Below are 24,603 nucleotides of genomic sequence, written 5' to 3'. Positions count from 1 at the left end.
CTACCACTTCTGAAACCATACTGCTCTTCCCCAATCTGATGCTCTGTGCATGCCTTCACCCTCTCAGTCAATGCCCTCCCATATAATTTCCCAGGAAAACTCAACAAACTTATACCTCTGTAATTTGATCACTCTTATCCCCTTTGCCTTTGTACAATGGCACTATGCACGCATTCCGCCAGTCCTCAGGCACCTCATCATGAGTCATACATACATGAAATAACCTTACCAACCAGTCAACAATACAGTCACCTCCTTTTTGAATAAATTCCACTGCAATACCATCCAAACCCGATGCCTTGCCGGCTTTCATCTCTCGCAAAGCTTTTACTACCTCTTCTCTGTTTACCAAATTATTCACCGTAACTCTCTCACTTTGTGCACCACCTAGACCAAGACACCCTATATCTGTCCACTCTATCATCAAACACATTCAACAAACCTTCAAAATACTCAATACTTCAAATTACGCTCTCTGGCCATTTCTCCTACTTACATGCGTATACTTATGTATATCTCTTTTTAAACCAGGTATTTCCAATCACCAGTCCTTTTTCTGCACATAAATCTACAAGCTCTTCACAATTTCCATTTACAACACTGAACACTCCATGTACACCAATCATTCCCTCAACTGCCACATTACTCACCTTTGCATTCAAATCACCCATCACTATAACCTGGTCTCGTGCATCAAAACTACTAACTCACTCACTCAGCTGCTCCCAAAACACTTGCCGCTCATGATCTTTCTTCTCATGCCCAGGTGCATATGCACGAATAATCACCCATCCCTCTCCATTCACTTTCAGTTTTACCCATATCAATCTAGAGTTTACTTTCTTACACTCTATCACATACTCCCACCACTCCTGTTTCAGGAGCAGTGCTACTCCTTCCCTTGCTCTTGTCCTCTCATTAACCCCTGACTTTACTCTCAAGACATTCCCAAACCACTCTTCCCCTTTACCCTTGAGCTTCGTTTCACTCAGAGCCAAAACATCCAGGTTCCTTTCCTCAAACATACTACCTATCTCTCCTTTTTTCTCATCTTGGTTACATCCACACACATTTAGACACCCCAATCTGAGCCTTCGAGGAGGATGAGCACTCCCCGCCTGACTCCTTCTGTTTCCCTTTTTTGAAAGTTAAAATACAAGGAGGGGAGAACTTCTAGCCCCCCGCTCCCGTCCCCTTTAGTCGCCTTCTACGACACGTGAGGAATGCGTGGGAAATATTCCCCAGGGATAGGGGGATATATCTAACATAAATCTTATTACCAAGAGAGGTATCAAGAGCAAACCTTACTATCAAGGGAGGTAGCTAGTCCAAACCTTATTTCCAAGAGAGGTACTTAATCCAAACCTGATTACCAAGGGAGGTAGCTAGTTCAGGCCTTATTACCAAGGAAGGTTGTTCGTCCAAACCTTATTACCAAGGGAGGTAGCAACTCCAAACCTTATAGCAAAGGAAGATAGCTAGTCTAAACCTCATCACCAAGAGAAGTAGCTAGTCCAATCCTTATTACCAAGAGAGGTAGCTAGTCCAAACCTTATTACCAAGAGAGGTAGCTAGTCCAAACCCGATAATCAAAGAAGGTAGCTAGTCCAAATCTTATTTCCAAGACAGGTAGCTAGTCAATACCTTATAACCAAGGGAGGTAGCTAGTCCAAACCTTATCACCAAAAGAGGTAGCTAGCCCAAACCTTATTACCAAGAGAGGTAGCTAGTCCAAACCTTATTACCAAGGGAGGTAGCTAGTCCAAACCTTATTACCAAGAGAGGTATATAATCCATACCTTATTACCAAGGGAGGTAGCTAGTCCAAACCTTATTACCAAGAGAGGTATATAATCCATACCTTATTACCAAGGGAGGTAGCTAGTCCAAACCTTATTACCAAGAGAGGTAACTAGCCTAAAACTCATCACCAAGGTAGCTAGCGAGCCCAGATTTATCACCAAGAAAGGAACCTAACCTAAACTTTATTACCAAGATGAGTTCTTAGCCACAATCTTACCGCTGGGATCGCTGCCGTCAGATTCACTAAGTTGTCCTGGTGAGGTGAGGCTGCCGGGTGGAGTGCATGGTCAGGCGGGGAGGTGGTCTTATTGACGATACACCGACAGTCGCTGTACTCCTGCCACCATCATCGTCAGGAGAGAACAGTTAGGTCATCACACCAATCAGTATAATACAGTTCACCATCTTATACTATGACGAAGATCATGTCTACGGTATGAAACAGCTGTACACAGGAGTGACTAATTTGGGGACGACCATGGCATGAATTCAGTAGAAATGGAAAGACTTCATGAATACAAATACTTTACAGTATATGGCAACCAGAGGGTGTCCATGGGATACTGGACTTAGAGGGAGAGACGGTATGAAGCACGTACTATGGGACTGGCGGTGACGTTGATGGAGGAGCAGCCGGCGTAACATGCTGAGTAGAAGAGGGTGGTCTGATCCTCACCACACACGGGAGAGAACTTGTCCGTGCAGCCACAGTCAGCGGAGCACGCCGTCGCCTCCCACCTGACGGTTATCCTTTTATTACTCATACGAAAATACAGTCAGGGTTGAACTAATCTACCAGCCAGTTAGTCGAGATATCCCTACACGCGAGCCCAGACTTATGACAAAGCCTTGAGGTTTGAAGGTTCAGTCAATTCAATTCAATTTCAATACTTATACCTTCATAAAGGAACGGGATCCTATTGGTCTTAGGTACCCATGCACAGAGATTCAATCTCTCTCTCTCTCTCTCTCTCTCTCTCTCTCTCTCTCTCTCTCTCTCTCTCTCTCTCTCTCTCTCTCTCTCTCTCTCTCTCTCTCTCTCTCTCTCTCTCTCTCTCTCTCTCTCTCTCTCTCATTTACCATCTTACACAGTCTCTGATCCAATAGCATTGAGAAGCGCGTTCCAAACTTAAAATAGCGGGGCTTCCCTTATCCTAGCTGCGTTCCCCCTAACTCAACATTTCCTCTACTCCTCCTTCCCCAGCTACTGCTCCTTTATGAAACAGTCTTCATTACCATACGACATATCATGAAAACAATGCTACTGAGGAGCGAGGAAACGTGAGAGGAAAAGAGAGAAGTCTGGCGGGGAAAGTGATCGTCTTGTTAGTGTACCGTCTTCTCACTAACGTCTGTGGGTCTTCCTTCGTTATCCTGGGATTCTGACGCTAAAAATGCCACACTCTCTCTGGCCTGGAAACCACTGGACCATGTCATCATGAGCTAGTGTATTCTACGAGCCACACTTTACAATCCAAGATTTCTAAAGATGAAAAAAAATATGAACGTGGCATGAAATTATTAGAATACAAAAGGAATACGAAGGAATTCAAACACTAACACACCAATGGGTCCTTTCGAGGCTGTTTGTGACAGCGGAAGGAATGAGAAACTCACAGAATACTGTGGTAGAAGATAGAAGGTAAGCATACAAGTCAGAGAATAACTTGCAAATTGTCATTTTGTCAATGGAGGCGCAAATATAACGAAAGTCATGGACTAAAAGCGAAGTAATCAAGTCTGTTCTTGGCAAATCGTCCCATATGTAAACAACTTAAGAGCTTATGATAACACAGGAAAATACAACTGAACAGGAGGACAGATAATCTGAAGACGAGGGAAAACTATACTAAAAGAAAACGTATACAGCTGACGAACATGACATGAGGTAGTAGTGCCAGTACTCTTACTTTCCTACTGGACCGACGACCTGGAGTTTCGGGCATCCGATGAAGCTGAGGATGATGTAGCTACAGCACATGAGTAACGTGATGAAGATGTTGTAGCCGGTGACGAACCTGGGGCCAGGCTTGGCAAACCGCAGGATAACTCCACCCAGACCCGTCCCGAACACCAGCGACACGAGACTGGCCATCCCTGAGACGTCGTGGGTAAAGTGTTAACATGGGCTCGATTTGGCCACCCGTAAATATGGCAGTCACGAAAACATACGAATAAGGTTTGGAATTAAGGGAAAAAAATTAGTTTATGATGTAAGACACAAGTGAACTTGGAGTGGATATATATATATATCTATTTATTTATTTATTTTGCTTTGTCGCTGTCTCCCGCGTTTGCGAGGTAGCGCAAGGAAACAGACGAAAGAAATGGCCCAACCCACCCTCATACACATGTATATACATACACGTCCACACACGCAAATATACATACCTATACATCTCAATGTACACATATATATACACACACAGACACATACATATATACCCATGCACACAATTCACACTGTCTGCCTTTATTCATTCCCATCGCCACCTCGCCACACATGGAATACCATACCCCTCCCCCCTCATGTGTGCGAGATAGCGCTAGGAAAAGACAACAAAGGCCCCATTCGTTCAAACTCAGTCTCTAGCTGTCATGCAATAATGCCCGAAACCTCAGCTCCCTTTCCACATCCAGGCCCCACACAACTTTCCGTGGTTTACCCCAGACTCTTCACATGCCCTGATTCAATCCACTGACCGCTCGTCGACCCCGGTATACCACATCGATCCAATTCACTCTATTCCTTGCCCGCCTTTCACCCTCCTGCATGTTCAGGCCCCGATCACTCAAAATCTTTTTCACTCCATCTTTCCACCTCCAATTTGGTCTCCCATTTCTCCTCGTTCCCTCCACCTCCGACACATATATCCTCTTGGTCAATCTTTCCTCACTCATTCTCTCCATGTGCCCAAACCATTTCAAAACACCCTCTTCTGCTCTCTCAACCACGCTCTTTTTATTTCCACACATCTCTCTTACCCTTCCATTACTTCCTCGATCAAACCACCTCACACCACACATTGTCCTCAAACATCTAATTTCCAGCACATCCACCCTCCTGAGCACAACTCTATCCATAGCCCACGCCTCGCAACCATATAACATTGTTGGAACCACTATTCCTTCAAACATACCCATTTTTGCTTTCCGAGATAATGTTCTCGACTTCCACACATTCTTCAAGGCTCCCAGAATTTTCGCCCCCTCCCCCACCCTATGATTCACTTCCGCTTCCATGGTTCCATCCGCTGCCAGATCCACTCCCAGATATCTAAAACACTTTACTTCCTCCAGTTTTTCTCCATTCAAACTTACCTCCCAATTGACTTGACCCTCAACCCTACTGTACCTAATAACCTTGCTCTTATTCACATTTACTCTTAACTTTCTTCTTTCACACACTTTACCAAACTCAGTCTCCAGCTTCTGCAGTTTCTCACATGAATCAGCCACCAGCGCTGTATCATCAGCGAACAACAACTGACTCACTTCCCAAGCTCTCTCATCCACAACAGACTACATACTTGCCCCTCTTTCCAAAACTCTTGCATTTACCTCCCTAACATCCCCATAAACATAAACAAATTAAACAACCATGGAGACATCACACACCCCTGCCGCAAACCTACATTCACTGAGAACCAATCACTTTCCTCTCTTCCTACACGTACACATGCCTTACATCCTCGATAAAAACTTTTCACTGCTCCTAACAACTTGCCTCCCACACCATATATTCTTAAAACCTTCCACAGAGCATCTCTATCAACTCTATCATACATTCCTCAAAGCAAACACCTGATCCACACATCCTCTACCACTTCTGAAACCACACTGCTCTTCCCCAATCTGATGCTCTGTACATGCCTTCACCCTCTCAATCAATACCCTCCCATATAATTTACCAGCAATACTCAACAAACTTATACCTCTGTGATTTGAGCACTCACTCTTATCCCCTTTGCCTTTGTACAATGGCACTATGCAAGCATTCCGCCAATCCTCAGGCACCTCACCATAAATCATACATACATTAAATAACCTTACCAACCAGTCAACAATACAGTCACCCCCTTTTTTGATAAATTCCACTGCAATACCATCCAAATCTGCTGCCTTGCCGGCTTTCATCTTCCGTAAAGCTTTTACTACCTCTTCTCTATTTACCAAATCATTTTCCCTAACCCTCTCACTTTGCACACCACCTCGACCAAAACACCCTATATCTGCCACTCTATCATCAAACACATTCAACAAACCTTCAAAATACTCACTCCATCTCCTTCTCACATCACCACTACTTGTTATCACCTCCCCATTAGCCCCCTTTACTGAAGTTCCCATTTGCTCCTTTGTCTTACGCACTTTATTTACCTCCTTCCAAAACATCTTTTTATTCTCCCTGAAATTTAATGATACTCTCTCACCCCAACTCTTATTTGCACTCTTTTTCAACTCTTGCACCTTTCTCTTGACCTCCTGCCTCTTTCTTTTATACATCTCCCACTCATTTGCATTTTTTCCCTGCAAAAATCGTCCAAATGCCTCTCTCTTCTCTTTCACTAATGATCTTACTTCTTCATCCCACCACTCACTACCTTTTCTAATCAACCCACCTCCCACGCTTCTCATGCCACAAGCATCTTTTGCGCAAGCCATCACTGCTTCCCTAAATACATCCCATTCCCCCCCACTCCCCTTACCTCCTTTGTTCTCATCTTTTTCCATTCTGTACTCACTCTCTCCTGGTACTTCCTCACACAAGTCTCCTTCCCAAGCTCCCTTACTCTCATCACCCTCTTCACCACAACATTCTCTCTTCTTTTCTGAAAACTCCCACAAATCATCACCTTCGCCTCCACAAGATAATGATCAGACATCACTATATATATATATATATATATATATATATATATATATATATATATATATATATATATATATATATATATATATATATATATATATATATATATATATCATTTACTTATTTTGCTTTGTCACTGTCTCTCGCGTTTATTATCTATTTATTTATCTATTATTTATTTATTTTGCTTTGTCGCTGTCTCCCGCGTTTGCGAGGTAACGCAAGGAAACAGACGAAAGAAATGGCCCAACCCACCCCCATACACATGTATATACATACACGTCCACACACGCAAATATACATAGCCATACATCTCAATGTACACACATATATACACACACAGACACATACATATATACACATGCACACAATTCACACTGTCCCCCTTTACTCATTCCCATCGGCACCTCGCCATACATGAAACAACATCCCCCTCCCCCCCTCATGTGTGCGAGGTAGCGCTAGGAAAAGATAACAAAGGCCCCATTCGTTCACACTCAGTCTCTAGCTGTCATGCAATAATGCCCGAAACCACACCTCCCTCTCCACATCCAGGACCCACAGAACTTTCCATGGTTTACCCCAGACGCTTCACATGCCCTGGGGGTAGGGGAGACAGAATAAATCCCACGCATTCCTCTCGTGTCGTAGAAGGCGACTAAAGGGGAAGGGAGCGGTGGGCTGGAAACCCTCCCCTCCATGTATTTTAACTTTCGAAAAGGGGAAACAGAAGAAGGAGTCACGCGCGGAGTGCTCATCCTCTTCGAAGGCTTCGAATGGGGTGTCTAAATGTGTGTGGATGTAACAAAGATGAGAAAAAATAGAGATGGGTAGTATGTTTGAGGAAAGGAACCTGGATGTTTTGGCTCTGAGTGAAACGAAGCTCAGTGGTATGGTGAAGGGGAAGAGTGGTTTGGGAATGTCTTGGGAGTGAAGTCAGAGGTTAGTGAGAGGACAAGAGCAAGGGAAGGAGTAGCACTACTCCTGGAACAGGAGTGGTGGGAGTATGTGATACAGTTTAAGAAAGTAAACTCTATATTGATATGGGTAACACTGAGAGTTGATGGAGAGATATGGGTGATTATTGGTACATATGCACCTCGCCATGTGAAGAAAGGTCATGAGAGGCAAGTGTTTTGGGAGCAGCTGAGTGAGTGAGTTAGTAGTTTTGATGCACGAGACCGGGTTATAGTGATGGGTGATTTGAATGCAAAGGTGAGCAACGTGGTAGTTGAGGGAATAATTGGTGGACATGGGGCGTTGAGTGTTGTAAATGGAAATGGTGAAGAGCTTGTAGATTTATGTGCTGAAAAAGGACTGGTGATTGGGAATACCTGGTTTAAAAGCGAGATATACATAAGTATACGTATGTAAGTAGGAGAGATGCCCAGATGGCGTTATTGGATTACGTGTTAATTGATAGGCGCGCGAAAGAGAGACTTTTGGATGGTAATATGCTGAGAGGTGCAACTGGAGGGATGTCTGATCATTATCTTGTGGAGGCAAAGATGAAGATTTGTAGGGGTTTTCAGAAAAGATGAGAGAATGTTGGGGTGAAGAGAGTGGTGAGAGTAAGTGAGCTTGGGAAGGAGACTTGTGTGAGGAAGTACCAGGAGAGACGGAGGACAGAATGGAAAAAGGTGAGAACAAAGGAAGGGGGAGGAATGGGATGTATTTAGGGAAGCAGTGATAGCTTGCGCAAGAGATGCTTGTGGCAAGAGAAGCGTGGGAGGGGGGTTGATTAGAAAGGGTAGCGAGTTGTGGGATGAAGAAGTAATATTATTAGTGAAAGAGAAGAGAGAGGCATTTGGACAATTTTTGCAGGGAAAAAATGCGAGTGAGTGGGAGATGTATAAAAGAAAGAGGCAGGAGGTCAAGAGAAAGGTGCAAGAGTTGAAAAAGAGGGCAAATGAGAGTTGGGGTGAGAGAGTATCATTTAATTTTAGCGAGAATAAAAAGTTCTTTTGGAAGTAGGTAAATAAAGTGCGTAAGACAAGTGAGCAAATGGGAACTTCAGTGAAGGGGGCTAATGGGGAGGTGATAACAAGTAGTGGTGATGTGAGAAGGAGATGGAGTGAGTATTTTGAAGGTTTGTTGAATGTGTTTGATGATAGAGTGGCAGATATAGGGTGTTTTGGTCGAGGTGGTGTGCAAAGTGAGAGGGTTAGGGAAAATGATTTTGTAAACAGAGAAGAGGTAGTAAAAGCTTTGCGGAAGATGAAAGCCGGCAAGGCAGCAGATTTGGATGGTATTGCAGTGGAATTTATTAAAAAAGGGAGTGACTGTATTGTTGACTGGTTGGTAAGGTTATTTACTATATGGTTATTTAATGTATTCATGGTGAGGTGCATGAGGATTGGCAGAATGCTTGCATAGTGCCACTGTACAAAGGCAAAGGGGATAAGAGTGAGTGCTCAAATTACAGAGTTTGTTGACTATTCCTGGGAAATTATATGGAAGGGTATTGATTGAAAGGGTGAAGGCATATACAGAGCATCAGATTGGGGAAGAGCAGTGTGGTTTCAGAAGTGGTAGAGGATGTGTGGATCAGGTGTTTGCTTTGAAGAATGTATGTGAGAAATACTTAGAAAAACAAATAGATTTGTATGTAGCATTTATGGATCTGGAGAAGGCATATGAGTGAATTGATAGAGATGCTCTGTGGAAGGTATTAAGGGTATATGGTGTGGGAGGCAAGTTGTTAGAAGCAGTGAAAAGTTTTTATCGAGGATGTAAGGCATGTGTACGTGTAGGAAGAGAGGACAATGATTGGTTCTCAGTGAATGTAGGTTTGTGGCAGGTGTGTGTGATGTCTCCATGGTTGTTTAATTTGTTTATGGATGGGGTTGTTTGGGAGGTAAATGCAAGAGTTTTGGAAAGAGGGGCAAGTATGAAGTCTGTTGGGGATGAGAGAGCTTGGGAAGTGAGTCATTTGTTGTTCGCTGATGATACAGCGCTGGTGGCTGATTCTTGTGAGAAACTGCAGAAGCTGGTGACTGAGTTTCGTAAAGTGCGTGAAAGAAGAAAGTTAAGAGTAAATGTGAATAAGAGCAAGGTTATTAGGTACAGTAGGGTTGAGGGTCAAGTCAATTGGGAGGTAAGTTTGAATGGAGAAAAACTGGAGGAAGTAAAGTGTTTTAGATATCTGGGAGTGGATCTGGCAGCGGATGGAACCATAGAAGCGGAAGTGAATCATAGGGTGGGGGAGTCGGCGAAAATTTTGGGAGCCTTGAAGAGTGTGTGGGTCTCGAGAACATTATCTCGGAAAGCAAAAATGGGTATGTTTGAAGGAATAGTGGTTCCAACAATGTTGTATGGTTGCTATGCGTGCGCTGTGGATAGAGTTGTGCGCAGGAGGGTGGATGTGTTGGAAATGAGATGTTTGAGGACAATATGTGGTGTGAGGTGGTTTGATCGAGTAAGTAATAATCGAGTAAGAGAGATGTGTGGTAATAAAAAGAGTATGGTTGAGAGAGCAGAAGAGGGTGTTTTGAAATGGTTTGGTCACATGGAAAGATTGACCAAGAGGATATATGTGTCGGAGGTGGAGGGAACGAGGAGAAGTGGGAGACCAAATTGGAGGTGGAAAGATGGAGTGAAAAAGATATTGAGTGATCGGGGCCTGAACATGCAGGAGGGTGAAAGGCGTGCAAGGAATAGAGTGAATTGGAACGATGTGGTATACCTGGGTCGACGTGCTGTCAATGGATAGAACCAGGGCATGTGAAGCGTCTGGGGTAAACCATGGAAAGTTGTGTGGGGCCTGGATGTGGAAAGGGAGCTGTGGTTTCGGTGCATTAATACATGACAGCTAGAGACTGGGTGTGAACGAATGGGGCCTTTGTTGTCGTTTCCTAGCGCTACCTCGCACACATGAGGGAGGAGGTGGTTGTTAATTCATGTGTGGCGAGCTGGCGATGGGAATGAATAAAGGCAGACAGTATGAATTATGTACATGTGTATATATGTATATGTCTGTGTGTGTATACATATGTGTACATTGAGATGTATAGGTATGTATATTTGCGTGTGTGGACGTGTATGTATATACATGTCTATGTGGGTGGGTTGGGCCATTTCTTTCGTCTGTTTCCTTGCGCTACCTCGCTAACGCGGGAGACAGCGACAAAGCAAAATAATAGAAAAAAAAAAAAAAAAATATATATATATATATATATATATATATATATATATATATATATATATATATATATATATATATATATTCTTTTTTTTTTTTTTTTTGCTTTGTCGCTGTCTCCCGCGTTTGCGAGGTAGCGCAAGGAAACAGACGAAAGAAATGGCCCAACCCACCCCCATACACATGTATATACATACGTCCACACACGCAAGTATACATACCTACACAGCTTTCCATGGTTTACCCCAGACGCTTCACATGCCTTGATTCAATCCACTGACAGCACGTCAACCCCGGTATACCACATCGCTCCAATTCACTCTATTCCTTGCCCTCCTTTCACCCTCCTCCATGTTCAGGCCCCGATAACACAAAATCTTTTTCACTCCATCTTTCCACCTCCAATTTGGTCTCCCTCTTCTCCTCGTTCCCTCCACCTCCGACACGTATATCCTCTTGGTCAATCTTTCCTCACTCATTCTCTCCATGTGACCAAACCATTTCAAAACACCCTCTTCTGCTCTCTCAACCACGCTCTTTTTATTTCCACACATCTCTCTTACCCTTACGTTACTTACTCGATCAAACCACCTCACACCACACATTGTCCTCAAACATCTCATTTCCAGCACATCCATCCTCCTGCGCACAACTCTATCCATAGTCCACGCCTCGCAACCATACAACATTGTTGGAACCACTATTCCTTCAAACATACCCATTTTTGCTTTCCGAGATAATGTTCTCGACTTCCACACATTCTTCAAGGCCCCCAGAATTTTCGCCCCCTCCCCCACCCTATGATCCACTTCCTCTTCCATGGTTCCATCCGCTGCCAGATCCACTCCCAGATATCTAAAACACTTCACTTCCTCCAGTTTTTCTCCATTCAAACTCACCTCCCAATTGACTTGACCCTCAACCCTACTGTACCTAATAACCTTCCTCTTATTCACATTTACTCTTAACTTTCTTCTTTCACACACTTTACCAAACTCAGTCACCAGCTTCTGCAGTTTCTCACATGAATCAGCCACCAGCGCTGTATCATCAGCGAACAACAACTGACTCACTTCTCAAGCTCTCTCATCCCCAACAGACTTCATACTTGCCCCTCATTCCAAAACTCTTGCATTCACCTCCCTAACAACCCCATCCATAAACAAATTAAACAACCATGGAGACATCTCACACCCCTGCCGCAAACCTACATATATAGGAACCTGGATGTTTTGGCTCTGAGTGAAACGAAGCTCAAGGGTAAAGGGGAAGAGTGGTTTGGGAATGTCTGGGGAGTAAAGTCAGGGGTTAGTGAGAGGACAAGAGCAAGGGAAGGAGTGGCAATACTCCTGAAACAGGAGTTGTGGGAGTATGTGATAGAATGTAAGAAAGTAAATTCTCGATTAATACGGGTAAAACTGAAAGTTGATGGAGAGAGGTGGGTGATTATTGGTGCATATGCACCTGGGCATGAGAAGAAAGATCATGAGAGGCAAGTGTTTTGGGAGCAGCTGAATGAGTGTGTTAGTGGTTTTGATGCACGAGACCGGGTTATAGTGATGGGTGATTTGAATGCAAAGGTGAGTAATGTGGCAGTTGAGGGAATAATTGGTATACATGGGGTGTTCAGTGTTGTAAATGGAAATGGTGAAGAGCTTGTAGATTTATGTGCTGAAAAAGGACTGATGATTGGGAATACCTGGTTTAAAAAGCGAGATATACATAAGTATACTTATGTAAGTAGGAGAGATGGCCAGAGAGCATTATTGGATTACGTATTAATTGACAGGCGTGCGAAAGAGAAACTTTTGGATGTTAATGTGCTGAGAGGTGCAACTGGAGGGATGTCTGATCATTATCTTGTGGAGGCTAAGGTGAAGATTTGTATGGGTTTTCAGAAAAGAAGAGTGAATGTTGGGGTGAAGAGGGTGGTGAGAGTAAGTGAGCTTGGGAAGGAGACCTGTGTGAGGAAGTACCAGGAGAGACTGAGTACAGAATGGAAAAAGGTGAGAAAAATGGAAGTAAGGGGAGTGGGGGAGGAATGGGATGTATTTAGGGAATCAGTGATGGATTGCGCAAAAGATGCTTGTGGCATGAGAAGAGTGGGAGGTGGGTTGATTAGAAAGGGTAGTGAGTGGTGGGATGAAGAAGTAAGATTATTAGTGAAAGAGAAGAGAGAGGCATTTGGACGATTTTTGCAGGGAAAAAATGAAATTGAGTGGGAGATGTATAAAAGAAACAGACAGGAGGTCAAGAGAAAGGTGCAAGAGGTGAAAAAAAAGGGCAAATGAGAGTTGGGGTGAGAGAGTATCATTAAATTTTAGAGAGAATAAAAAGATGTTCTGGAAGGAGGTAAATAAAGTGCGTAAGACAAGGGAGCAAATGGGAACTTCAGTGAAGGGCGCAAATGGGGAGGTGATAACAAGTAGTGGTGATGTGAGAAGGAGATGCTGTGAGTATTTTGAAGGTTTGTTGAATGTGTTTGATGATAGAGTGGCAGATATAGGGTGTTTTGGTCGAGGTGGTGTGCAAAGTGAGAGGGTTAGGGAAAATGATTTGGTAAACAGAGAAGAGGTAGTGAAAGCTTTGCGGAAGATGAAAGCCGGCAAGGCAGCAGGTTTGGATGGTATTGCAGTGGAATTTATTAAAAAAGGGGATGACTGTATTGTTGACTGGTTGGTAAGGTTATTTAATGTATGTATGACTAATGGTGAGGTGCCTGAGGATTGGCGGAATACGTGCATAGTGCCATTGTACAAAGGCAAAGGGATAAGAGTGAGTGCTCAAATTACAGAGGTATAAGTTTGTTGAGTATTCCTGGTAAATTATATGGGAGGGTATTGATTGAGAGGGTGAAGGCATGTACAGAGCATCAGATTGGGGAAGAGCAGTGTGGTTTCAGAAGTGGTAGAGGATGTGTGGATCAGGTGTTTGCTTTGAAGAATGTATGTGAGAAATACTTAGAAAAGCAAATGGATTTGTATGTAGCATCTATGGATCTGGAGAAGGCATATGATAGAGTTGATAGAGATGCTCTGTGGAAGGTATTAAGAATATATGGTGTGGGAGGCAAGTTGTTAGAAGCAGTGAAAAGTTTTTATCGAGGATGTAAGGCATGTGTACGTGTAGGAAGAGAGGAAAGTGATTGGTTCTCAGTGAATGTAGGTTTGCGGCAGGGGTGTGTGATGTCTCCATGGTTGTTTAATTTGTTTATGGATGGGGTTGTTAGGGAGGTAAATGCAAGAGTTTTGGAAAGAGGGGCAAGTATGAAGTCTGTTGGGGATGAGAGAGCTTGGGAAGTGAGTCAGTTGTTGTTCGCTGATGATACAGCGCTGGTGGCTGATTCATGTGAGAAACTGCAGAAGCTGGTGACTGAGTTTGGTAAAGTGTGTGGAAGAAGAAAGTTAAGAGTAAATGTGAATAAGAGCAAGGTTATTAGGTACAGTAGGGTTGAGGGTCAAGTCAATTGGGAGGTGAGTTTGAATGGAGAAAAACTGGAGGAAGTGAAGTGTTTTAGATATCTGGGAGTGGATCTGGCAGCGGATGGAACCATGGAAGCGGAAGTGGATCATAGGGTGGGGGAGGGGGCGAAAATTCTGGGGGCCTTGAAGAATGTGTGGAAGTCGAGAACATTATCTCGGAAAGCAAAAATGGGTATGTTTGAAGGAATAGTGGTTCCAACAATGTTGTATGGTTGCGAGGCGTGGGCTATGGATAGAGTTGTGCGCAGGAGGATGGATGTGCTGGAAATGAGATGTTTGAGGACAATGTGTGGTGTGAGGTGGTTTGATCGAGTGAGTAACGTAAGGGTAAGAGAGATGTGTGGAAATAAAAAGAGCGTGGTTGAGAGAGCAGAAGAGGGTGTTTTGAAGTGGTTTGGGCACATGGAGAGAATGAGTGAGGAAAGATTGACCAAGAGGATATATGTGTCGGAGGTGGAGGGAACGAGGAGAAGAGGGAGACCAAATTGGAGGTGGAAAGATGGAGTGAAAAAGATTTTGTGTGATCGGGGCCTGAACATGCAGGAGGGTGAAAGGAGGGCAAGGAATAGAGTGAATTGGAGCGATGTGGTATACCGGGGTTGACGTGCTGTCAGTGGATTGAATCAAGGCATGTGAAGCGTCTGGGGTAAACCATGGAAAGCTGTGCAGGTATGTATATTTGCGTGTGTGGACGTATGTATATACATGTGTATGGGGGTGGGTTGGGCCATTTATTTCGTCTGTTTCCTTGCGCTACCTCGCAAACGCGGGAGACAGCGACAAAGTATAATAAAAAATAAATAATTTTTTTTTTTTCAAACTATTCGCCATTTCCCGCGTTAGCGAGGTAGCGTTAAGAACAGAGGACTGGGCCATAGAGGGAATATCCTCACCTGGACCCCTTCTCTGTTCCTTCTTTTGGACAATTAAAAAAAAAAAAAAAAAAAAAAATTGAGAGGGGAGGATTTCCAGCCCCCCGCTCTCTTCCCTTTTAGTCGCCTTCTACGACACGCAGGGAATACGTGGGAAGTATTCTTTCTCCCCTATCCCCAAGTATAATAATATATAATATAAATTATAATATATATATATATATATATATATATATATATATATATATATCTTCTGTTTCCCATTTTAGAAAGTTAATACAAGGAGGGGAGGATTTCCGGCCCCCCGCTCCCGTCCCCTCTAGTCGCTTTCTACGACACGCGAGGAATACGTGGGAAGTATTCTTTCACCCCTATCCCCAGGGATAATATACATATATATATACATATACACACACACACACATACACACACATACGCACATACCCACACACACACACACATACATATATATACATATGAAAAATGTAAGAAACAATTTAGAAACAAACTTTTAGCTTGAAATGAATGAAAAAAAAATGAATGTCACATAATGGTTCAACCTCTGGCTATGGAAAAGGAAATGTACAATTTATTCACACAAACGTAAATAGCAGTTCTCATCAATTTCACCACTGAGTTTGGTAAAGTGTGTGGAAGAAGAAAGTTAAGAGTAAATGTGAATAAGAGCAAGGTTATTAGGTACAGTAGGGTTGAGGGTCAAGTCAATTGGGAGGTAAGTTTGAATGGAGAAAAACTGGAGGAAGTGAAGTGTTTTAGATATCTGGGAGTGGATCTGTCAGCGGATGGAACCATGGAAGCGGAAGTGGATCATAGGGTGGGGGAGGGGGCGAAAATTTTGGGAGCCTTGAAAAATGTGTGGAAGTCGAGAACATTATCTCGGAAAGCAAAAATGGGTATGTTTGAAGGAATAGTGGTTCCAACAATGTTGTATGGTTGCGAGGCGTGGGCTATGGATAGAGTTGTGCGCAGGAGGATGGATGTGCTGGAAATGAGATGTTTGAGGACAATGTGTGGTGTGAGGTGGTTTGATCGAGTAAGTAACGTAAGGGTAAGAGAGATGTGTGGAAATAAAAAGAGCGTGGTTGAGAGAGCAGAAGAGGGTGTTTTGAAATGGTTTGGGCACATGGAGAGAATGAGTGAGGAAAGATTGACCAAGAGGATATATGTGTCGGAGGTGGAGGGAACGAGGAGAAGAGGGAGACCAAATTGGAGGTGGAAAGATGGAGTGAAAAAGATTTTGTGTGATCGGGGCCTGAACATGCAGGAGGGTGTAAGGAGGGCAAGGAATAGAGTGAATTGGAGCGATGTGGTATACAGGGGTTGACGTGCTGTCAGTGGAGTGAATCAAGGCATGTGAGGCGTCTGGGGTGGACCATGGAAAGCTGTGTAGGTATGTATACACGTGTGTGGACATGTGTATGTACATGTGTATGGGGGGGGGGGGTATAAAAAAAAAAAAAAAAAAAAAAAAAAAAATATATATATATATATATATATATATATATATATATATATATATATATATATATATATATATATATATATATATATATATATACTTCCCACGTATTCCCTGCATGTCGTAGAAGGCGACTAAAAGGGAAGGGAGCGGGGGGCTGGAAATCCTCCCCTCTCATTTTTTTTTAAATTTTCCAAAAGAAGGAACAGAGAAGGGGGCCATATGAGGATATTCCCTCAAAGGCCCAGTCCTCTGTTCTTAACGCTACCTCGCTAATGCGGGAAATGGCGAATAGTATGAAAAAAAAAAAAAAAAAAAAAATATATATATATATATATATATATATATATATATATATATATATATATATATATATATATATATATATATATATACAACGTTGAAAACACAATTTTTTCATTAACGAACTTGAGTTATTGGGAAAGAAATTATATACATTTAATAATTTTCAGTGATTGATGGGCCAAGTGAATATACATAACTAATAGATTAGTCGTTGGAACACATCTGCCAGAAAGATAGCTGGTACAATCTTGAACAAAAATCAAGATGAAAGAAAAACTCCCACGTCAGATGTACTTGTGACTCGCCTGTATAATAGCTGGCGGTGGTGGCGCTCTGCCGGAATTGAGTCTCGAGATACTTGGGCTTGAAGTTCCAGTAGCCAGCCACCCCAAGAAGGTAGACGCTGGTGTTGAAAAGGTTACCCACCCAGATTTTGTTGGTGAAGAGCCGCTTCAGCGCCTTCCCCAGGCCTGTGAGTGATGTCGTGAGATCAGGCCACAAAAGAAGAAGCCAGAAGTCGTCTGTCCTCTTAGGCTAAACAGAACCATTATGATAACAATAAAAGAGACGACAATGCAAAGGTATATCAGCTTTCCAATACCTATTGATTATTCCCTGTACGCTACCTCAGGTTCTGTACATCACAGTGATCTGACAAACGAACTCCAGGGAAGGCTTCGCAAAGAAGTAATCAGACAGATACTTACTCTTCATGTTTGGTTTTTCTTCCTGCCGCTGGCTCTTGGCCAGAGAAGCAAAGAACTCCACTCTCCTCTTGCCTCCCGCTTTCTCTTCCTTTTCGGCTAGTCTCGCCGCTCTCTTGGCCTCCCTCTTCAGCGTCGTCGGCAATTTACGCGGGAAGAGGAACAGGAAACTCCCCGAGAAGAGCAAAGCAAATCCAATGAACAGAAATCCTGGAAATGGAACAGAGCGAGTCATGAAGATCGACTCGTTCAACCCCGTGAGCACCAGGTCAAGACCCTTGAGCACGCCGGCGCGTCTCTTAGGTATGATGGCGTAACCTTTGGCTTGACTCACACGGGTCAAGTCAAGAGCGATGCTATCATATCCAAGGGCCTCACCCTCATGCTGAAGGTTGACGGTCAAGGGCCTCATAGCTGACTCTGGACATTCTAAGCTTATGAAATTCTCATCTCAAAGTTTTTCATTCATTTCTTTCATATCGAAAAACCAGTGGCAGTGTCCAGTGCTTCTGGATACCGGAAAGATGACGTTACCTATCCACCAGGCGCCGAACCATCTGGGATCCCTCCTGCTGATGTTGGGCTGGATGGACGGGTCGATCCACACCGACAGACACTTCCCTCCGACGAAGAAGCCGAGCACCGGACCCAGGATCCTCAGCATGAAAGTGATGGCTGCGCCCAACACACTACATTAGTGGACCGTGAACGTACAGCAGGTCATGGCTGTTGCTTGATCTTTTTCTTATTATAGCTAAGACGGTACGGGCAACTGTGGCCCCAGTCATGGCCACGTCATTAATGCTATATGTAGATTTAGAAAGACAAATAGATACATAGATAGATAACGTAGCCTGATCCAGGTGCCCATCTCGTCGACCAACCCCTAAAGGTGGATGAACAGCTGAGTTTACTGAGGACCAACTACCACAACCAGAATTCGAATCGATGCGCTCGACACTGGCGGCCCGTGAGTACGTTCATGTTCAGGAACGCTAACTGCTCCACCAAGGAGGACCTGGTGATATTACCTATTGTGTTTAAGGTGAAGTACACAACATCCAAGACAGATATCCACCTCACGTGCTCTGGATGATGGCTACAACCTAGACAATAAAGCTTTCCCCTTGCCAGTTTCAGAGTGAGGACTTGAACTCGTAACATGGGATGTGAGATGTTACAAGCATTGGTTGTTATAACCCTGCGAGCCTAGCTTGATGGTTCACGCAACGGGCATGATTTGTTATAGCCCTTATTATTTGCTATAACTCATTTATTGTTATAACCCTCATTATTTGTTATAACCCTCATCATTTATAACCCTCATTATTTGTTATAACCCTCATTATTTACTATAACTCATTATTCACTATAACTCATTATTTGTTATAAACATCATTATTTGTTATAACCCTCATTATTTGTTATAACCCTCATCATTTACTATAACTCATTATTCACTATAACTCATTATTTGTTATAAACATCATTATTTGTTATAACCCTCATTATTTGTTATAACCCATATTATTGTTATAACCCTCATTATTTACTATAACTCATTATTCACTATAACTCATTATTTGTTATAAACATCATTATTTGTTATAACCCTCATTATTTGTTATAACCCATATTATTGTTATAACCCTCATTATTTACTATAACTCATTATTCACTATAACTCATTATTTGTTATAAACATCATTATTTGTTATAACCCTCATTATTTGTTATAACCCTCATCATTTATAACCCTCATTATTTGTTATAAACATCATTATTTGTTATAACCCTCATTATTTGTTATAACCCATATCATTCTTATAACCCTCATTATTTACTATAACTCATTATTCACTATAACTCATTATTTGTTATAAACATCATTATTTGTTATAACCCTCATTATTTGTTATAACCCATATTATTGTTATAACCCTCATTATTTACTATAACTCATTATTCACTATAACTCATTATTTGTTATAAACATCATTATTTGTTATAACCCTCATTATTTGTTATAACCCATATTATTGTTATAACCCTCATTATTTACTATAACTCATTATTCACTATAACTCATTATTTGTTATAAACATCATTATTTGTTATAACCCTCATTATTTGTTATAACCCATATTATTCTTATAACCCTCATTATTTACTATAACTCATTATTCACTATAACTCATTATTTGTTATAAACATCATTATTTGTTATAACCCTCATTATTTGTTATAACCCATATCATTCTTATAACCCTCATTATTTACTATAACTCATTATTCACTATAACTCATTATTTGTTATAAACATCATTATTTGTTATAACCCTCATTATTTGTTATAACCCATATCATTGTTATAACCCTCATTATTTACTATAACTCATTATTCACTATAACTCATTATTTGTTATAAACATCATTATTTGTTATAACCCTCATTATTTCTTATAACCCATATTATTGTTATAACCCTCATTATTTACTATAACTCATTATTCACTATAACTCATTATTTGTTATAAACATCATTATTTGTTATAACCCTCATTATTTGTTATAACCCATATTATTGTTATAACCCTCATTATTTACTATAACTCATTATTCACTATAACTCATTATTTGTTATAAACATCATTATTTGTTATAACCCTCATTATTTGTTATAACCCATATTATTGTTATAACCCTCATTATTTACTATAACTCATTATTCACTATAACTCATTATTTGTTATAAACATCATTATTTGTTATAACCCTCATTATTTGTTATAACCCATATTATTGTTATAACCCTCATTATTTCTTATAACCCATATTATTGTTATAACCCTCATTATTTACTATAACTCATTATTCACTATAACTCATTATTTGTTATAAACATCATTATTTGTTATAACCCTCATTATTTGTTATAACCCATATTATTGTTATAACCCTCATTATTTACTATAACTCATTATTCACTATAACTCATTATTTGTTATAAACATCATTATTTGTTATAACCCTCATTATTTGTTATAACCCTCATCATTTATAACCCTCATTATTTGTTATAACCCTCATTATTTACTATAACTCATTATTCACTATAACTCATTATTTGTTATAAACATCATTATTTGTTATAACCCTCATTATTTGTTATAACCCTCATCATTTATAACCCTCATTATTTGTTATAACCCTCATTATTTACTATAACTCATTATTCACTATAACTCATTATTTGTTATAAACATCATTATTTGTTATAACCCTCATTATTTGTTATAACCCTCATCATTTATAACCCTCATTATTTGTTATAACCCTCATTATTTGTTATAACCCACATTATTGTTATAACCCTCATCATTTATAACCCTCATTATTTGTTATAACCCTCATCATTTACTATAACTCATTATTTATTATAACTCATTATTTGTTATAAACATCATTATTTGTTATAACCCTCATTATTTGTTATAACCCACATTATTGTTATAACCCTCATTATTTGCTATAACTCATTATTTGTTATAATCCTCATTATTTGTTATAACCTTCATTATTTGTTATAACCCTCATTATTTGTTATAACCCTCATTATTTGTTATAACCCTCATTATTTGCTATAACTCATTATTTGTTATAGCCCTCATTATTCGTTATAACCCTCATTGTCTGTTATAACCCTCATTATTTGTTATATTCCTCATTATTCGTTATAACCCCGATTATTTGTTATAACCCTCATTATGTTATAGCCCTCATTATTCGTTATAACCCTCATTGTTTGTTATAACCCTCATTATTCGTTATAACCCTCATTATTTGTTATAATCCTCATTATTTGTTATAATCCTCATTATCTATAACCCTCATCATTTGTTATAACCCTCATTCTTATAACCCTCATTATTTGTTATAAGCCTCATTATTTGTTATAACCCTCATCATTTGTTATAACCCTCATTGTTATAACCCTCATTATTTGCTATAACCCTCATTATTTGTTATAACTCATTATTTACTAAACCCATTATTTGTTATAGCCTTCATTATTTGTTATATTCCTCATTATTCGTTATAACCCTCATTATTTGTTATAACCCTCATTATTTACTATAACTCATTATTTGTTATAAACCTCATTATTTCTTATATTCCTCATTATTTACTATAACTCATTATTTGTTATAGCCTTCATTATTTGTTATGACCCTCATTATTTGTTATGACCCTCATTATTTGTTATGACCCTCATTATTTGTTATAACCCTCATTATTTGTTATAACCCTCATTATTTGCTATAACTCATTATTTGTTATAGCCCTCATTATTCGCTATAGCCCTCATTGTTTGTTATAACCCTCATTATTTGTTATAACCCTCATTCTTTGTTATAACCCTCATTATTGGTTATAATCCTCAGTATCTATAACCCTCATTATTCGCTATAACTCATTTGTTATAACACTCATCATTTGTTATAACACTCATAATTTGTTATAATCTTCATTATTTGTTATAACCCTCATTATTTGTTATAACCCTCATTATTTGTTATAACCCTCATTATATGTTATAACCCTCATTGTTTTAACCCTCATTATCATAACCCTCTTTATTTGTTATAACCCTCATTATTTGTTATAACCCTCATTATTTGTTATAACCCTCATTGTTTTAACCCTCATTATCATAACCCTCTTTATTTGTTATAACCCTCATTATTTGTTATAATCCTCATTTTTTGTTACAGCCCTCATTATTTGTTATAACCATTATTATTTATATTCCTCATCATTCGTTATAATCCTCATTATCTATAACCCTCATTATTCGTTATAAATCATTTGATTTAACCCTCATCAATCGCTGTAACACTCATAATTTGTTATAACCCTCATTATTTGTTATAACCCTCATTACTATAACCCTCATTATTTGTTATAACCCTCATTATTTGTTATAACCATTATTATTTATATTCCTCATCATTCGTTATAATCCTCATTATCTATAACCCTCATTATTCGTTATAAATCATTTGATTTAACCCTCATCAATCGCTGTAACACTCATAATTTGTTATAACCCTCATTATTTGCTATAACCCTCATTATTATAACCCTCATTATTTGTTATAACCCTCATTACTATAACCCTCATTATTTGTTATAACCCTCATTATTTGTTATAACCATTATTATTTATATTCCTCATCATTCGTTATAATCCTCATTATCTATAACCCTCATTATTATAACCCTCATTATTTGTTATAACCATTATTATTTATATTCCTCATCATTCGTTATAATCCTCATTATCTATAACCCTCATTATTCGTTATAAATCATTTGATTTAACCCTCATCAATCGCTGTAACACTCATAATTTGTTATAACCCTCATTATTTGCTATAACCCTCATTATTATAACCCTCATTATTTGTTATAACCCTCATTACTATAACCCTCATTATTTGTTATAGCCCTCGTTGTTTTAACCCTCATTATTATAACCCTCATTATTTGTTATAACCCTCATTATTTGTTATAACCCTCATTATTTGTTTTAACCCTCATTATTTCTTATAACTCTCATTATTTGTTATAACCCTCATTGTTATAACCCTCATTATTTGTTTTAACCCTCATTATTTGTTATAAGCCTCATTATTTGTTATAACCCTCATTATTTGTTTTAGCCCTCATTATTTCTTATAACTCTCATTATTTGTTATAACCCTCATTGTTATAACCCTCATTATTTGTTTTAACCCTCATTATTTGTTATAAGCCTCATTATTTGTTATAACCCTCATTGTTATAACCCTCATTATTTGTTTTAACCCTCATTATTTGTTATAAGCCTCATTATTTGTTATAACCCTCATTGTTATAACCCTCATTATTTGTTTTAACGCTCATTATTTGTTATCACCCTCATTATTTGGTATAACACATTTGTTATAACCCTCATTATTTGTTATCACCCTCATTATTTGTTATAACACATTTGTTATAACCCTCATTATTTTCATAAGCCTCATCATCTATTATAACCCTCATCATGTTATAACCCTCATTATTTGCTATAACCCCATTATTTGTTACAACCCTCATTATTTGTTATAACCCTCATTATTTGTTATAACCCTCATTATTTGTTATAACCCGCATTACTATAACCCTCATTATTTGTTATAGCCCTCGTTGTTTTAACCCTCATTATTATAACCCTCATTATTTGTTATAACCCTCATTATTTGTTATCACCCTCATTATTTGTTATAACACATTTGTTATAACCCTCATTATTTGTTATCACCCTCATTATTTGTTATAACACATTTGTTATAACCCTCATTATTTTCACAAGCCTCATCATCTATTATAACCCTCATCATGTTATAACCCTCATTATTTGCTATAACCCCATTATTTGTTACAACCCTCATTATTTGTTATAACCCTCATTATTTGTTATAACCCTCATTATTTGTTATAACCCGCATTACTATAACCCTCATTATTTGTTATAGCCCTCGTTGTTTTAACCCTCATTATTATAACCCTCATTATTTGTTATAACCCTCATTATTTGTTTTAACCCTCATTATTTCTTATAACTCTCATTATTTGTTATAACCCTCATTGTTATAACCCTCATTATTTGTTTTAACCCTCATTATTTGTTATAAGCCTCATTATTTGTTATAACCCTCATTATTTGTTACAACCCTTATTTCTTGTTATAACCCTCATTATTTGCTATAACCCTCATTATTATAACCCTCATTATTTGTTATAACCCTCATTACTATAACCCTCATTATTTGTTATAGCCCTCGTTGTTTTAACCCTCATTATTATAACCCTCATTATTTGTTATAACCCTCATTACTATAACCCTCATTATTT

General features: G+C 39.5%; 1 protein-coding gene across 3 annotated transcripts in view; it reads right to left on the bottom strand.

Moving 5' to 3' along the window:
* The window catches only part of LOC139757317 (solute carrier organic anion transporter family member 74D-like), a 52,684-nt gene that overhangs the window by 8,221 nt on the left and 19,860 nt on the right, over positions 1-24,603 (bottom strand). For all 3 annotated transcript variants that reach the window (XM_071677721.1, XM_071677720.1, XM_071677722.1), the window contains exons 6-11: positions 18,196-18,336; positions 17,665-17,871; positions 17,263-17,427; positions 3,714-3,900; positions 2,403-2,541; positions 2,021-2,140 (exon numbers count right to left, since the gene is read on the bottom strand). In XM_071677721.1, the coding sequence (XP_071533822.1) occupies positions 2,021-2,140; positions 2,403-2,541; positions 3,714-3,900; positions 17,263-17,427; positions 17,665-17,871; positions 18,196-18,336 (959 nt within the window). The remainder of the gene's footprint in view (positions 1-2,020; positions 2,141-2,402; positions 2,542-3,713; positions 3,901-17,262; positions 17,428-17,664; positions 17,872-18,195; positions 18,337-24,603) is intronic.

The sequence above is a fragment of the Panulirus ornatus genome, chromosome 25 (assembly GCF_036320965.1).
Source record: "Panulirus ornatus isolate Po-2019 chromosome 25, ASM3632096v1, whole genome shotgun sequence".
NCBI classification, from domain to species: Eukaryota; Metazoa; Arthropoda; class Malacostraca; order Decapoda; family Palinuridae; genus Panulirus; species Panulirus ornatus.
The sequence above is the reverse complement of the archived record's forward strand: the minus strand, read 5'-3'. Positions and strand labels throughout refer to the sequence as shown.